General features: G+C 42.9%; 6 protein-coding genes across 6 annotated transcripts; 3 read left to right on the top strand and 3 right to left on the bottom strand.

The window, feature by feature from the left end:
* Window positions 1-744: 744 nt before the first annotated feature.
* Window positions 745-3,523, top strand: BDB00DRAFT_809495 (uncharacterized protein). The gene is made up of 3 exons (XM_053122486.1): window positions 745-1,242; window positions 1,354-2,342; window positions 2,490-3,523. The coding sequence occupies exons 1-3, from the start codon at window positions 1,128-1,130 to the stop codon at window positions 3,126-3,128; spliced, it is 1,743 nt and encodes a 580-aa protein (XP_052982469.1). The 5' UTR covers window positions 745-1,127; the 3' UTR covers window positions 3,129-3,523.
* Window positions 3,524-6,842: 3,319 nt separating this feature from the next.
* Window positions 6,843-7,963, bottom strand: BDB00DRAFT_809499 (GIY-YIG nuclease family protein). Its single transcript, XM_053122487.1, has 2 exons — window positions 7,598-7,963; window positions 6,843-7,493 (listed from the first exon to the last, which is right to left on the bottom strand). Exons 1-2 carry the CDS (start codon window positions 7,917-7,919, stop codon window positions 6,955-6,957), a joined length of 861 nt encoding a protein of 286 aa, XP_052982470.1. The 5' UTR covers window positions 7,920-7,963; the 3' UTR covers window positions 6,843-6,954.
* A 1,256-nt stretch (window positions 7,964-9,219) lies between these two features.
* Window positions 9,220-10,037, bottom strand: BDB00DRAFT_744278 (uncharacterized protein; the record flags this gene model as incomplete). The annotated part of the gene is made up of 3 exons (XM_053118511.1): window positions 9,220-9,498; window positions 9,586-9,840; window positions 9,942-10,037. Coding segments are annotated over 3 exons (630 nt in total), but the record flags the coding sequence as incomplete, so codon positions are not given.
* Window positions 10,038-11,868: 1,831 nt separating this feature from the next.
* On the top strand, window positions 11,869-13,797 carry BDB00DRAFT_893438 (uncharacterized protein; the record flags this gene model as incomplete). Its single annotated transcript, XM_053128493.1, has 1 exon — window positions 11,869-13,797. One exon carries the CDS (start codon window positions 11,869-11,871, stop codon window positions 13,795-13,797), a length of 1,929 nt encoding a protein of 642 aa, XP_052982472.1.
* A 1,210-nt stretch (window positions 13,798-15,007) lies between these two features.
* Window positions 15,008-15,251, bottom strand: BDB00DRAFT_809501 (uncharacterized protein; the record flags this gene model as incomplete). Its single annotated transcript, XM_053122488.1, has 1 exon — window positions 15,008-15,251. A coding segment is annotated over one exon (219 nt), but the record flags the coding sequence as incomplete, so codon positions are not given.
* Window positions 15,252-15,406: 155 nt separating this feature from the next.
* Window positions 15,407-16,331, top strand: BDB00DRAFT_809502 (uncharacterized protein; the record flags this gene model as incomplete). Its single annotated transcript, XM_053122489.1, has 2 exons — window positions 15,407-15,820; window positions 15,841-16,331. Coding segments are annotated over 2 exons (444 nt in total), but the record flags the coding sequence as incomplete, so codon positions are not given.
* Window positions 16,332-17,520: the final 1,189 nt, after the last annotated feature.

Genomic DNA, 17,520 nt, shown 5'->3' on the forward strand with positions numbered 1-17,520 from the left:
GTGTTCACATGATATGATGAGTTCGCATCGCCAACATATGTAACACTTTTCTTTCTTTCTTTGGATGTGTATACAGTCTCCAGTATCTATAGCCGAGAAAGAACACTTAGTAATAACACCACCAAATAAGCAATACCGTGAAATCTTCGTGAAATCTTACGAAACTGACAAATAGATTATTATTGCTTTGTCGCTCTTTTCAATATGGCGACATTCATCTTGCATGCTACTTGCTGTCTTCTCGTAGTACACAGGCGACGAAACGCGTAATTCCGCCGACTATACATATTGTACATTGTCTATCTCCTGGTCGTGATGGTGCAACAGCGTGCAAGGAATAGTTTATTGGACAAAAGAGACCGGGAGCTCAAAACGATAGTGATATACACGGCCAAGTCAGTAACTCCGCCTCCTAGCAACAAAGAAGAATTATCAAGGGAAGGTTAAATGGAGTTCAACATGGATATATAGTGCGCCAGAGGAAGAGAGAGCCACATGTCTGTAAACAGAAGATCACCCTGCGTACGTATTGTTGTTGTTTTTTTCTTCTTTTAAGAGCTTCCGATTACAAACACAATTGCATGCATGCATGCCACATCGAATGCCTTTTCCTCCTTCCCCCCCCCCGGGCCCACCCCACCCCCACCTTTCTCTTTTGTTCATCAGCGTGGATACGTGCCGATAAGTAAATAAAAAAAATTATCACTCCGGTCATTCCGATACATATATAAGGGCAGCAACGTGCTCTGCTTTATCCCCATTTCACCTTCTTCCCCCCCACTGCCGCTCTACTTCCTTCTTCGAAACCGTTTATGCCTTCTTCACACCACCATGCAATCCGTCAGCTACACACAACCCTTTCATCCCTACGCGTCGCCGACGAACGTCCACTACGACTTGCCTTATTCGCCCACCAGCACTGACAGCTCGAGCATGCCAGCGTCATTTGCCAATATCCCCACAAAACTGTCTGACAACACAGCTAATACCATTATTCGACCGTCATCAGACCGCGAATGCGTGTTATTTCCCACTTACGCCATGCGGAACCCATACGGTAATAGATCATCAGCATCATCATCTCTCTCTATTTTTTTCATGGCCTCTCACGCATCACTCCTCTCCCCATGACCCTCGTGTTATTTTATATATTACTACTAGATCCTTCTGAATGGATAGTCCAAACTAAAGGCTGGGCTTTGTCGCATAACATTTCTGTTGCCAAGCAAAAAGTTGCTATGGGTATGTGTGGCGAATTATTACTTTTTCTGTATTTTTGACTGAAAAGCCTAGCAGCATTCAGCGGGAGCAGTCAAACTAAATATAGTCGTCTTTCTTTATTGTAAATTCAAGGTGTTACGAAGAACTTTGCTGGGAAAGGTTCAGCTGATCGGCCGTCTTCGGATCGGTTTGAGCAACGCTTCAAATACTTTCTGGCGAAAAACAAACGTAACAAACAATTCGTCATAGAAGCCAGCGGTGCAATTTCAGTAGAAGAACGATTACATGATATGAACAACGACCCCATCAACGACGACGAATACTTTGTTTCCGAGATTGACGACGACAGTGACGACCTTACCGCAGACATGAATGCAGCCGCAGCTATCGAATCATTTTTCACGCCATCATCATTCAACAACAGCTGCAACACTCGCCGAAGTTCGGCAGAGTCCAATGACTCAGGTTTCCAATCCTCACCTGCTGACGACGATAACGAAATAAAGCTCGTTGACGACTTTTACTATGAGCAAGTTCCGCCTCCGATGATTGATTCCTTATTGGCTGCTCGTCCGGGTAATCCTCTCTCCACTGTCTTGGATGGCGGTCGCAAGTCCTACTCCGCATCCACCGCTTCGTTCCGCTCTTCCGGTAGCAATGGTTCCCTGGACGACTTTGACAACAATCAGTTTACGATCGGTTCTCTCGAGTCGTCATCCTCATCATCGTCCGAAGAGGACAATATCAGCAAAGTTCGCTCAGCCTCTGAATTATCACAACTATCCTCATCAAAAACAGAATATAAGGTTAATGTTACGACAGAAAGCTCAGGATTTCTGAATGGTGAAATCGTCATTCCAGACAGTCGAATACAATCATGGGCCAAAGAGCACGATCAATGTACTACTCGTACTATTCGATTAAAGTCCTCGAGCGAGACATTCAAGCCAAGCTTTGGGCTTGTCAGCTTAGTAGAGCCCAAGGGCATATCCATCATTTCCGATATTGACGACACCATCAAGGACACACAAATTTTGGCGGGTGCTCGAACCGTGCTCTCGAATACCTTTTTCAAACAATCACGCGATGTACCAGGGATGGCGGATGCATACATGCATTGGGTAAGTTGGCAATTGTGATGATGATATACTGCTGCTACTACAACGACACAATACGTGAACATAGCGACGATGATCACCTTTGACTTTAATGTAGTTTTGAATGTAGATCTAACTCAAATTTTACTATTTTTCTTTTTGTGATATTAGTATACCCAAGGTGCATCATTCCATTATGTTTCAAATAGTCCGTTCCAATTGATGCCCATGCTGGACCGGTTCATCAAATCGTGCGACTTCCCACCTGGAAGTATGCATCTCCGTGTGGACGGCAAGCTGCTCGCTCGTCTAGTGGAAGTCCCTGGCCGTGCAAAGCGCGATGCCATCCTTCAGATTATGAAAGATTTTCCCCAACGACAGTTTGTTCTTATTGGTGATTCTGGCGAAATCGATTTGGAAATATACGCTACCATTGCCCGCGAACAACCAGATCGTATTCTCAAGATATTTATTCGAGATGTTTCCTCGAAAAAAGTCGAAGGTTCTTTGGCACGTCGCAACACCTTTACGGCCATGTTCACACCTGGCAACAAGCAAAAGCAGCAGCAGCAGCAAGGACAACGACCCCCCAATAGCGTCAACAGCAATGATGTAACAAGCAGGCGAGCAGCCACTTTGGGCGATATGGTGTCTGTTTCCTCAGTTTCTCTGCAGTCGAGAGTTGCTAGAGCCAAGCAAACCTGCAGTGTCGATATCGTTGTTTTCCAAGACGCCGAGGTGCTCAAAAACGATTCCGTAATTCGCGATGCACTATGGAAGTCACTAGACGAGCAGCCTTCTTCCATGTGAATGTATGACGAGGCGAAGCGCACCAACCTATTACTATTTTCTATCTCTACTTGGTTTCCACTACTATTCTTATCCTTACTATGTACTTACTACCACCATCATTATTGCATATTACCAATGACATACCAATCTTTTTTTTTGCATCATCTTGTACAAACTTTTTTTAATACCCCACATCCCACATATCCTCATGCTCAAACGAACTGTCCTTTCCATCCGCAAAAGAGCTTCTATCGTTCATCTACCTACTATCAATTTATTGCATGTAATATTCCTTACACTCGTTTGCAGCAACTCTCTTGATTTTTTGTAAATGCAATCTTCTTAAATCGACATAGAATGTGCCAACTACTAGTCCAAACTCTGTAAATAATAAAATAAATATAACCAAATATGCTTTTTCAAAGCCAAAAATCAAGAAAGCTGTTTTCTCCAGTTCCGTGGATCCAGTAAAAGTAACAACAACAACAACCTCGTCGGTGATGTTTCACGTCTATTAAAATTGACGGCTGCGAAGAAGAAACAAGTCTGCACAAGTTACGAAACAAATTGACCCTGACATGCCATCATGTCCGGTTTGTTTATGCAAACAATCAGATCGAAACAAAAGCATTACCTCACCAGTAAAATTTCGTTCCGCCAAGAACGTGGCTGATTTTGGCTTTTTCTTACCCCTAGTTTCCTTCTTTGACCATCTTGCCACAGTAACCAACAATCTGTTTGTACGTACGGGTGTCTGAGTAGTTGGTAAAATTGTACCTGAGTTTTTAGCTTTCTTTATTGCAGAGGCACAAAAAATAACAAACAGTATTAGATACCTCTAAACGAACGTCTTTTCGATTGAGAAGCACCATCGTTGTATGTATCAAGCAAATATATTTGTGACACTTACTTTTTCTTAACCTTTTTGGTGGAGCTGGCTTTCTGCTCAACGAGGAAACCCACAACAACAATGACTAATTGATCATAAGACCCAAGACAACATGCTGTTTTCCCGCCATCTGTTCTTGAAAAGTTAATGCTGCTGCTGCTACATCGCTCCGATCATGCATCACAGCATCATCTATACCCCATACACGATTTGTTACTCTCAAGCTTGAATAGCTTCCTATTTCTGTTTGTTTTACTGCTCTTGCCATCACAAGCAGTTAAATGGTGTTACTGTACCCCTTTATTCACTTTTCCTTTGTTACGGAAGGAAAGGGAAAGGCTTATTCCTGCCTTCGAATATGATGTGCTACGTCAAATAAACTAGTCTATCCATTCTAATGATGTTGTTCTATAGTATAGGACAATTTGAAAAGTATCCTGATATTCACTCGGATCACCCGTGCGAAAATAAAAAAAGCCGACAATTTCCGCCGTTGTGCAGCTCAGAAGCTTAAAATGTATCAGCATCTTTTCTATACGATCCGTGTGGCCACGTTCATATTCCTCCTGATATACTGATATGAGTGGACTTATTCCCGGCAGTATCGAGAGTTACACTGATGATGCGCCTGTCGTACCATCATCCTTGAGAGATTTGGAACACTGATATGGCCGCGCACACAGCGACGTATCACAGCGACGTACTACAAAATCAATCTTATCAATATTGAGCGACTTGAACGAAGATGTGGGTTCGTCTTCCCAGCTTTGCTTATAAGCACAAATAGAATAGAAACAATTCAATACTTTATTTATCATTCATAATGAAATGGGCTACATAGGTATTTGTTGTTGTTATTTTTCCATCGATTGTTTGTAGACAATATTTATATGTGAGACTCTTTATCGTTTTCTCTTCTGTTTTGTATAAATCTAACCATAACATTAGAAAGTAAAAAAAATATAAAACGTTTATGTATGATATGCTTTTTGTTTACTTCGGAAGTATGTATTAAGAAGACCCTGAATTAAGGACTGTACCACGATCTTTTTAATACTACCGACATTAGAGACGATGATGGATTTGCTCTCAATGAAATTACATTTCTTCATGATCGTACGTGTCATACGTAGAGATAGTGAGTAAATGTCTTCTTGATTACGATTTTAAAATACTTACACAGGGTACACAATATATTATATGGATGAACGCGACGATGCGTTTATAGAAAGAGTGCCCGATACTGTGCATATGTAGTACTCAGCAATATTCTAAGAATAAGCACATGCTGGTTCTGCTTCTGATCAGTGCAACATATTATGGCCTGTTACCGTGATTCCACGTGTGGCCGTGTATTCGAAGCAGGGCGTGAACAACAGACTGAACGCAAAATCTAGTGGTTGATGATCAATAACACATTATAACTAGAGCAGAACCTATCTTGCATTTCAAGGGCACAGCTGCTTACCGCGTCAGCCTACTATTGAAATGTGCCCTTTATTAATGACCAAGTATTAACTATGTAGATTACTGGATATAAATCATCAGGTCGTTGAGTGCCTTCCAATATAGTACACTGCTTCTTATATTGAAAGGAAGAGTGTATATCCAGCGATGGATACTATGTTACGTTTACCTATTTACATAGTAGACTTGCAATGCCTATTAGATGGTGGACGAGACTAGGCTAAGATATAATCGATACTATAAGCAATACGTATAATACCATGTCTGTTTTCATGTATGCGACTATGTAAGCGGTCAGTGCCACGATGAAGAAGTATATGCCAGACTCTTTAATAGAGTCTACATATCTCATCTTCATACTGCTAACGCTGAGTCTAACTTACCCAATATCATTCGCTAGCTCATTGCTTGACCAAAACGTCGTCGGAACGTGATGAAACGAATGAAGCATATTGTTAAGCACGAGCTTCAAAGGTGGAATTAAGGCTGATGATATAATATCATTAGATAAAAGCTAGAGAACTTGTTTTATACTCGTACATATATGCATACATAAAGGAAACCAGGCGATTAATCATACAGTATTAATCATCGTTTTCTGCTCTTCTGGTTTATCATCCAGATAGGGCCTTCCTGGAGTATATATAAGGCCAAAAATACCACGCGTCTGATTTATTTCATTATCTTTTTTTCCATCGTCAACCACTGTAAAATGTCGTCAGTAAATACAAGAATGGGTCCCATAGCGTTCGCTGTCGGAGTCGTAGTTGGAGCCATTATCATCTCTATTATTGTTGGTGTACCATCCGCCACAGCTGGTGTTGGTCTGCCACTCGCCGCAGGCATCCTAGCAGCAGGTGCTCAAGCATTTTTTGGGAACGTAGCCGCAGGATCGATATTTGCCGCATTATTAAGGGCGATATCTATGGCAAATTTATGCCATAACGCATACAAGTTAGCTCACTTTGTATTCACCAAATTACTGGTCATATTGGAAGTTTTAAACATTGCTCTTTTTCATTCGTATCACAAAGCTTCCTCAAATAAATTTTATTGCCTCCAATATTTGCTGGCATTTGCGATAAATACCCTTATCCATACCAGTGCAGTATGGTAGATTGAGTGTCATCTTCACATATACCATTGTGTTTACAGTATATGTTGGTATTTTCATTATAGATAGGCTATGCAATATATAGTCAGACAAAAATTGTACTCGTGAGTAAAAGTTGTATGTATTGAAGGGCACGTTTAATAATCATTATACTTGATATACTACAAACGCAACATTCATATTGCTGTTATTGATGATTTAAACTTTCACTGCCAGAAGAATTGGAATCTATTGATAAGTTCTTGCATCTACTCAACGGGATCGCTTTGGAACTTAATCACTAATGTACCGGTGTCAAATTTCACTCTACACTCTTTTATATATAGTTACTATTTACTATTTACAAATACTTATATACATGTCCACAAATGGCGTTAGCCCGCCCGACCATGGGTCATGGCCGATATGGCTACACCATATTGGAGCCATTTTAATATAACAGGTCGAATATATAGCGTCCACAAATTCTGATCCGACATCCTCAATCCGCCTTTTTCATGCAATCGTGGTACACGAAACCATTCTCGGTGCGCTGTCCCACACTCATGGCATTTAAATCCAGCTGTTGCAAACCGAGCCGAAAGTTCGAGATGAATTAGCCGTTCCACACGATGCGATATTGGGCACTTGGGCAAGGTGGCGAGGGAGCTTGACTTTTGTGGCGGCAAATGAGGAAACAGTTCTATAATCTCAGGGGTATATTTGCATCGTTGGGATACTTGGTACATGCGACGATGTGGGTCAATCGTTCGTCCAATTTTGAAATACGCGTAACGTGAAGTTGGCACACGCGGGCCATGTGTCAGCATGTACGCGTAAATGTAACCGGGCTCGTCGTTTTCGGATAAAGGTTTGCTCATTTCTTGCCGTAACAGTGTTTGATTTTGCTTGCTGATAGATTGGTCTATCCATACTAATTTTCACCGGATAGTGTTTTATAATGATCAGTTATCGTTGGAAGAAGAGTTTTGTGTGTGTGTTCCTGACAAATTTAAAAATGAAGTAAAAGAGACTTACGATGCCAGCCATCATGAAGCGGATCGCTCAAAGTAACGCTGGATACTCGCTTTTGTTTTGCAAAGGGGGTCGCAAAAGCAAATCGATGTGAATGACAGTAGAGATCGCTTTCGTTAGTACACAGGACGTCTGCTTTTACTTTTCGCTCGCAGCGTTGTCCGTCAAATCGGGTCCCTCGACATCGTCGCCACACCAGTGAATCACGACATGCAGGTGGTAATGCAGCAAAACGGAGCGCTGCTGATGAAAATGCTGCTGCTTGGGCCGCCAACAGGTACCATGGTTTCTTGTGGAATGCAACATGCTTTGCCAAAGAAAACATTTCTTTTTCAAGCTCCTGCAAGTAAACTGTTGTTGACAATCAAGCCGCATTTGGTTTTTGAGTCCTCTGTAGCACACGCACACACACAGCTCCGCTTGATGTTTTGTGTGGCAACGCTTACCGCTGCAGCTTTCATGGCAATCAATTCTCCGCAACCAGCTCACACTTCTTTGCTGCTGCAGGCGGTTACATTTCACTTATCAGAAATTGTATGATAGCCTCTTCGTTTTCATAATGATGAACAAGTCGTGACCGAGCAACGATAAATATCTGCTGCCATAAAAATCAAGTAATAGCAATGAAAGAAGCCGATTGATCTGCTCTTTACAATCATCCGGGTTTTCATGTTCACCGTGAGATACAAATTTTCATTATCTGAAGTTTTCATTTTTTTAAGCATTTGCAATGGCAGTAGCACTGCAATGGCAGTAGCACGGATCTATAAAGTAGCTAGCTGTAGAAGCAAGCTGTTGCTTCAATTGACAGATCCGAGGGGAGTGGATGCACTGCGTGCTTTCTACTGCTAGCGCATTTCAAAGTGAAAAGCATGGTGTCTGCATTATCCCGAATATGCTGTACCCCGACAAAGCAAATCAAATCTATAATGTACTTACAGCAAGCATTTTCTATTCCTTATAACAAGTAGAGAGACAGGCTGACAAACCATTTGCATGAAACAAATAACTTTCTAATCCCATAGAAACAGCTCCTGCCAGCAAAAATAGAGAGCAAGTTCACACTATAAAGCGAGTTATATAAGTTGATTGATAAGTTAATCGATCGAAATTGCTCGTCAATGATATACAAAGTATTTCTACCTTTGTTTATCATCCTGCAAGATGTAAACACGCAATATTAAGAGAACGAAGCACGAAAGCAAATATGATAATTCTACATAAAAAAAGGAAGCATAATATATAATATTGAGACAATGCAATATATGCGGATGATACACGGAAGAAAATGTATGAACTATACTACAGTAAATCTAGAGCAGGATGAGGAGAAAGATGCTACATACAGTCTAAAAGGTGCCGAAAAAAATGTATATGTACAATTATGTAGGTGCGTTGGCAACCTGGCTAATATGTGATGAGGATAAAAGTGATGACGGTAGATCATGTGTTGGCGTTGTAGGTACCAAAGAAGGCGAAGAAGACAAGGTTGATCTCGTTGGATGGCAATACGACGGCGGACGAGGTAGTGGTCCAGTTGATGTAGATGCAGATGAAGAATTATTATGATATCCACTACTATACATAGGCGGAGGTGGTGAAACTGGTATTTCTTCCATGACAGGAGGCGGCGGCGGTCCGACATCCAATACAATATCCTGTTGTACAGATTCATATGTCGGTAGTATATCGCTTCTTCTCTGCTGCTCTCTACCGCTACTGCAGCTGTACTCCACCCGTGTCACTTCAATGACGAGGGCAATCGTGTGCCTGTCCAGCGCAGATCTCAAGCGGAGTGATTCTCTGTTATCAACATCTTTGAGTCGGCGGTAGCTCCATCGAATTCGGTATGCTGCGTCCATCACTGTCAACTTCCTAAGACATTCGTGTAATTTATCGTGAAACTGGATATACGCTACGATGTTATTATTGAATTTCGTAAATTTGCAAAAAGAGTTAGTCAGACAGAAAATGAGCTGGTGCTCTAATACCTTGCTCATTTTTATAGACCGCAGTCCCCGTCGCCTTGTTGTCCAATATGCAATGACGGCAGGTATAACAAGAATGAACAACGGATACCACATGGCAATTGTCAGTGCGCGAGCAACAATAGCGAAAGCAGCAACAACTATGACAAGAGCTATAGCCAGCACGAACAGATGACTGTCGAGCCAAGTGTGCGGAAACTCTTTCCTTACAAGTTGCTTTATCGTTGTCATTCTTGCTTCGAATAACTCTTTTGGTATCTGTAATACGATAATGCTATACGTCAGCTCCAGTATCCTTGATAGTAGACAAATATATCATACATAGTAATTTATGTATAATCGGACCAACAACAACGTACAAACCGTGTAAGCTGCGCATAATCTTCATAATTGCTGTATACAACGCTCGATGGCCTCCATCGTCTACTGACGAGGGCAAACGTTCCCAGCATCATGCGAGAAATTTAAAACGTGAAGATACAGTAAAAGAAGAAGAGTCGAAATTACAATATCGCCGCCCGTCGACTCGTTTTTGCTTCCAATTCCTGTTGAGTTTTGGGCCCAGTGTGCGACACTATTAATGCATAGCATTACTCTTCACAGACACACGTTGCCTCTTTTTTCGCTTTCCGCCAAGACAGCATAACGTGCCCAAGTTCGACCCTCCCCTTATCGTGCATTATCTGCAGCTATTGCTCTCTTTTACCGATGATAAGAATATGGACTCGTATGTTTAGCTGCAACCGACTTATGCTTACTGCTTTGATAGTTTGCGTATATAAAGAAAAAATGAATGTCCTCGTACTAACGAGGAACAATTGCCATCAAACCTGCAACAACAACAACAATATAACAGCTCCAGGCCAACATTTGTGGCATAATGTCGCACCGCTTAGTTTTAAGCTCACCCGTCCTTTTCGGGCTCCTTCTCCCTCCCCCCCCAAAACGTTATAGCTCCAAAACAAAGTTGTTGAATGAGTTTCTCGTTACTGCCCTTTCTTCTGTCTAAATTTTACTAACATTCCTCTACAATGCAGCATCAAAACAGTACTAGATTTTATTTTCTCAGTATGACACATATAATATGGTTGGTATCTTAAACGCATTACGACGTCCAGCCGGCAATGAATATCGCCGTGTGTACGCTAGGTGGATGCTAGTTCTGGGCCGTCGTCTTGTTGATATTATGGGGCACACAAAAAAACACCGATCTCGGTCTCCGGGAAACATACCGGCTCATTACACATTTGCTGTTATAATAACTGGTAAATAAGGCCTAACTCTTCTTTGCAAGAAATGATAGAATTCATGATAGATAAGAAGTGCTTATCCTCATCTGACTTTTCCTTTGTCATGTCACAGGCATTATTATCAGTTGTGCTGACATGCGGCAGGTGTAACGTATACGCACAAAGTAAAAAATAATAAAGCAAAAGTGGCGAATTGCATGTGTAAATACGTAATATGTAGTAGAGTTACCTTCGGTTAAAACATACTTTCTTTCCAGTCCACAACATTCGTAAACGTCCATCGTTTATAACAACCATACCCGTATGTAATAATAGTATTTACAAACATTATCAAATATATTTGCTACATGATGAGTATAACTTAACTCTCTCTCTTCTCCTATTTCTAATACACTTGGTCGTGACACGCTACTATAGATGGAGCGGTCAAAACGAGGAGTAGTGAACGAAGTAAGAATAAATAGCACTTTTATTCTATACTCTCTTTTCCGCTTGCCAACACTGCTCTCCTTTTTATTTTCTGCCTGCCCCTTAATACATTTGAAAAGCCGTATGGTGAACTTCTACACATGTAGGTTTCATGGATATTTGTAGCGTATGCTTGTCTGCACATACATGCTACATTATTACTACATACAACGAGTTTTTTTACCCCTCCTCCATGTTGTTGCGCCTTGCACATCCCCGCTTTTCTGGCCTGGAGAAAACTTGCAACGAATCCTGGATTTGATTGTGCTTCTTTTGTTTCTCCCCTTCGTTTCCCTCCCACTCGTTTTTTGTTCTTTTCCTCGTAGATATCACAACTACGCACCCCATACTACATATTATACACATAGCAGCAACAATAACAATAGCAACGGCGATATTACATATACTACATATTCTGTCAAGTCACTCTTTTCGAAAAAGTCATTTCTTAAGGTAGCATATGAACGACATTACTGCTAGCTGTACTACATACAGTACTCCAACACATCATCAGGAAGGAACGACACTAATGCGATGTTCCCACAACGCTTTAGGAATCATAATCATCATGGGCTTCCCTGCCTGGGCTATTATCTGCGTTGTTGCAGCCGTAGTCGCGATCCTGTTGACCGGGCTTGCGTTATTTTTGATCAAAAGAAAACGCAGATCATCTTCTCCTACGGTGGATATCATCCAAGACGAAAAAATGAATTATCAGCAACAGCAACAACAACAAGAAGCACATGGCGGACAGACCAGCAATGCAACAACTGTACGCTCTCACAAGCAGCCATCACCACCCATGACACCTCATCACGCCCCACCCTCACCTCAGAATCATCATCGACATCAGCAGGAGCAGCAGGAGGAGGAGGAAACAGAAGGACCGCCGACGCCCAAACCTAGAAAAATGTCTCGAACTGAACGGAAGCAGCATCAGGACAATGTCAAAATCAACCTACCCTTACCGCCTCCTTCTACATCCTTGTTCTCTGATAAAATGGAGCTCAGTTCAGAGGAAGCCATGGAGTTATTTGACAAGTATATGAATATTGACAGCAAGGAAGCAGAAAAGCCCGGGTTTTATTCGAGCATGCAACGTAAAGCAGGTACCATCCGTAGCACTGTCCGACAATCTCTCCGCCGTGAAAAATCAAACAAGTCATCCACCCCATTGAATCAGCTTTTTACTGCGGATCAACAGCAACAGCAGCAGCAGCAGCAATCCTATCATTATCAGCCGCCACCTACACCATCCTCAGCCACCTCCGCCGAAGCTCGTAGCATCGCTGCCAGTGCATCGCCGTTGCCATCGCTTCCTCAAACACCTGTTCATACAAAAACCCCCTCTCCTACAGCTACCCCTGCTGGAAAGCAACGACAAGAAGAAGAAGAGCAACAACAGCAACTTGACTTTAATGACGTTGACGAAGTAACGATACCACCAGTTGTTGAAGAAGCTGCTGCAGCTGCCTACAACGATGGAAAGAATAACAATGCCAGCATGCGTGCTGCACGGCGTGTCATTCGTACTGCTTCACGTAAATCAAAAACAAGGTCTATGCTTGTCAACGAAGAAGACGTCATGAAAATGTTTGGTCCTACTGGAGAGCATCATCAACGTGACAATAGCCACAGCTTTGCTACTGTACGTGAAAAGCCCACAACCGGTTCTGTTCGGCGCTTGGTGCGTGATAGCATTGTCACGGATAAGAGCGCTACTGTGTCGGCCGTACGTGCCACGAATAGTAACGGAGCAACGTCAGTAAGACAAATAGCAGAATGGTGGTCACCGGAAGATTCAAAACCTGCCAAGATTGCTGGTAATAGTGCCAATAATAGCAATGCAACAAGTAACTTTGGTAATATCAGAAACGGCAATACCGGTGGCAATGATAACAGCCGAACGTTACCTCCACCGCCACGCAAGCCAGGCAAATTAGTAGACGATCAACAAAAAGGAAACGTGGATACAATCCGACGTATGCTTCAAGCCTCTATGGCAGAAAGTGGATCAATGGCCAGTATCTCCAAGGTCGCAGGGAGAAGCAGCAATGAAGCAACACCAATGGGCCCGGACCCTGTCGCGTCCTTTTCATCGTCTACTGTACGAACCATGATCCCAGAAAACGATCAGCAATCCTTTGGCGCTGCGGGAATGGCAGCCCAGGAGAAAATTGAAATTGACGATACCAATTTTGCACTATTGCAGCAAAATGGTCATCAGACATGGAACGGTCGTGCCAATCGTGTATCCAACAGACCTTCTGTGCTCCCACAGCAGCAGCAACTACAGCAGTCTGGTGAAGCAGCAGCAGCAACAACAAAGGCAGAAAACAAGTCATTCTTCAACACTGTAAACGTGGGTCGTCGACAATCAGCTAGACGCAAAGTCATGCCGTGGATGGACAGTGATAATGATGGCAGCAACTCAAAGCGGACACCCGCTCAGTGTGAACGCGACCAATATCTGCAATCACTTTATGATAACGCATAATAGTTCTGTCTGTTCTTTCTATGCATCCTATTTTAACTTTATTTTTCTCCCTTTTCAATTCTTTGATAACTTATTACAATGATTTGCATTCTGAAAGTATATAAACCAATTTGGGATAAACACCTAACATTAATCATCCAAAAAGCTTCTTTTTGTCGCCAGGGGTACGGTTACTGTGTTGGCATGTATATATATAATCGATGCAAACAACAGTGGGTTCTCTACAGTAAAAATGTGAAGATGAGATGGAAAGATGATGGACTACAGTGGAACGTAGATGTCTCCACAGCTCTGTTTGGATGCTCCAGTTGCGCCGAGGTATCATGCAGCGTACGATTATCAAATCCTTGTTTGCATGGTAGATTGTTATCAACTTGTTCTCAATAGTAACGTCAGCTGCAAGACTCCCATGGCTATCTGTTAAGGGACGATCGCCCTGCTATCACCGATAATGATGATGTTATTGTAAAAGTCTGGGCAAACTGTTTGAAGTGCTGTCCTGACAACAGCAAAGCTCGTTGTCAATGGCAACATGATCTCTTAATATAAGAACTTTATAATAACATCTACTTTGTGCTTTATTGATGAGCTATGCTAGCGTTAGTAAGAATAAAGTAATCTACGTATGATACAATACGAAAAAATCAGTGAGGCTGTGTCTACAGCTGCCATATAAACTGGCTACTATGTACTCTAGCCATGAAGATTTATAATACAAACTTAGGTAATAATGATAATATAATACATCATGCGTTTGCCGAGCGTTGTAGCCCAGGATGAGAGAGATAACAGGTCTCTTTGATGGGATAAAACAGTTTTCATCGCTACTCCTAGCGCACGTATGTTTACAACTAAGCTTTGAATACTGGAAGTATACATCTAAGGAAGCTACAAAAGTCAAACTGAAAAGAATGAACAATATCTGTATCAAAAATCTAGTGCCTGGCTTGCAGCTTCCAATCGAGCGATCCGCACCTTCTGGTTGAATAAAAAAGAAACAGACATGATGTCGCTTTTGAGCCACCACAAATGTCACTGTGGTTTAGTACCCGTTGTCAAGCTCCTCACATACACTGTGGATTACCCGAATCTCTTCAATTCGAACAGTCTCAACCTGACTGTCGGCGACTCTGTCATGAGAAAATAACACCCGTAGCGGCTTCTGACCGCATGATTGATGAAGCGTCTCTTGAAGCATTTTGACCATACCCTTCGAATCACTTGTAATTCCCGTGTTTTATAGCTTGCATTCTGATGGCACTCGAGTATCGCGTGGCTCGCATATCCATGCAAGCCGTCAAGGCGGCAATAGAGGCTTGGTTCATGTTACCAGGTGATGGATGTGTCACATCGGCGCCAAATACGATTGTCGGTCGCTGGGAGACGAAAGGGGTTTGCTCTGCTGGCAAACAAGCATTCAAACCACCAAGCTCCACGTTGAATTTTAAGCAAACGTTTGCACAGTATTGAGCTTTGGACCGACCACGGTCATTAATGAGGGGCCTCTTATCTCCCTAATTCCATTGGTCAACAATCATTCACTAAACAACCTCACAACTTCTATCCTCCGCAAAACCGTCTATACACACCATCATTCCCCCACCCTCAGCGCTTCTATCCCGTGGAGGCGTTTCTGGGCGATGCAACTACCTCACTATGCACGGACGACGTGGTGGCGCCTGCTTATTCTGCGCATCGCCACATGCCTGACCGGTTCGACGACGCGCGATGCCGCCTCTGCCAGCATGTCACCGAGGCGGTAGTAGACCATTATTTCTTTACTTGTCCCTCCAAACAACCGCTTTGGCAACGCATGCTCCGACACCATCATTGCTCCTATAATTTTCAAGAGCTCAATGCTTATTGCCACACGCTCGATCCACCTCGGTCCAAGACCACCGCCACGATCCCACCACACACGATCATCATCGCCGTCCACCTCATCTGGGCATCACATTGGCGATATATATTTGATGACACACCTTTCGATGCCAGCCGCATCTACAATATGATCTCGACAAAGGTACAGGATTTCCGGAGAAGGCTGCCGGCAAGTTCACCTGGGGACTATGATAGGGAAATCGATGTAAATCACTTGAGACATAGCTTGAAGACGACGATATAGCTAATTAGCATACACCCTAATGTTGCAGCTGTTGGGAACTGTATCGCTGAACTAGTGGTGGCTCTCCTTCTCTTGCTTTCTCTCTCTCTTTCTCTCTTTCAGTAAAGCTTCAAAAAGGCTGACCGCGTTCACCTTGCATATAGAAATAACGAGCAAAAAGGTCAGTGAGCGGTTTTCTGCATCTCACGATGCGCGTATCCAAGGCAAGACAAGACCTTTATTTTGTAAAAGCTAGACTAGCTATGATATCCGCAATTGTGATGTAATAGTCGTAGCTCCCCCTTCCATCTCTCCCATCTCCCCCCCCCCAATCAGTAGTACAGCCCCTATTTCTTATCAGAGCAGTATCTATCAATAAACATTGGTTAATTACACCCGTGACAATCACATGCGATACTGCATATCAGAGCCATTCTTTTGGAAAAATCGACAGCAATCATTATCGAAGCCATCGAGCCTTCATTCGCGAGGCGCTTTACTCGACACACATCGTTCCCAGCCACGCATACTTGATAGCCATTTGGCAACTTTAAGAAAAGAAATTCTTTGCTGGTACATGCTCTGTAAGCTACTCATCAATCATATCAGGTATCCGTTTGGGTGGCGCGTCTATTGATCGAAATTTCCCTTGAAGCTTTAAAAAGCAATGCGTCGTAATTTTAACTAACCATTACATGTTGAGACAAGGTCGACCGCCTGTCAACGTACGCAATGTGCTGTTCCCCCATCAACAACTGCTTCTTGACTTGGAAATGCAGCCAGTGGCAATTTGGACAGTAGCGGATCAAAAGATACACATGACAGTACATATCTTCACATGAAAGAATCAGGCTCTTTATTGGACAGAACTATCGCAACAGCGGAGAACAAGTAGGGCAAAACCACAGTCGATATCATTTCCCAGTACGGGCAGTCTGTATCAAACAAACCGACATCAGCGTAAACACTCATTTGAATATGCTGCCAGGTCACTGACAGGCCACAAAGGTCGCGTCGTATTGACATGGCGGTGTCTTTAAAAGAATCTAGAGAGAACAATGAGCTGCATACGGTGCACACACTTCCAGTATCGCAGTGAGCCGTGCTCATAGGCAACACCAACCATCACCATCTCATGCAAGTCACTGCCCTTAATGACTACGTTATGAAAGAGAAAGCCATGTGATGAGCATGCTGCGGCGGTTGGGCGGGACGTCAAAAAAAAAGACCAAAGATAAAAAGAACCGGTCCAGATTTTCCTTTCCTTTCTTTCCTTTCCCTTTCCTCTCCTACCTTTTTTTCACACACAAACGACTACTTGCTCACTCTCTCATCCGGTCCCCTAGATTCCCTCACCCATCCTTCAGGGGACGCCTACGACTGCTTCTTTGGGGAGAGAAGGAGCAGGTTGGTAGGGTTGGCTATTGGCAGTGCAGTGTTGCGTTTTTTGCATATGCGAGGAATACCGGCTCCCAGAATATAGCTAGAAGGACAGCTAATAAAAACTATACGTCCACTACGCCGACTCGTTGCCTTTCCCCCACCCTGTCTTGTCCGCCTTTTTATTTTTCTTTATCGTTCATTGTCACTCTTTTTGTATCTAGGATAGAAAGTACCCG

The sequence above is a fragment of the Zychaea mexicana genome (assembly GCF_025766255.1).
Source record: "Zychaea mexicana strain RSA 1403 chromosome Unknown BDB00scaffold_15, whole genome shotgun sequence".
NCBI lineage: Eukaryota > Fungi > Mucoromycota > Mucoromycetes > Mucorales > Lichtheimiaceae > Zychaea > Zychaea mexicana.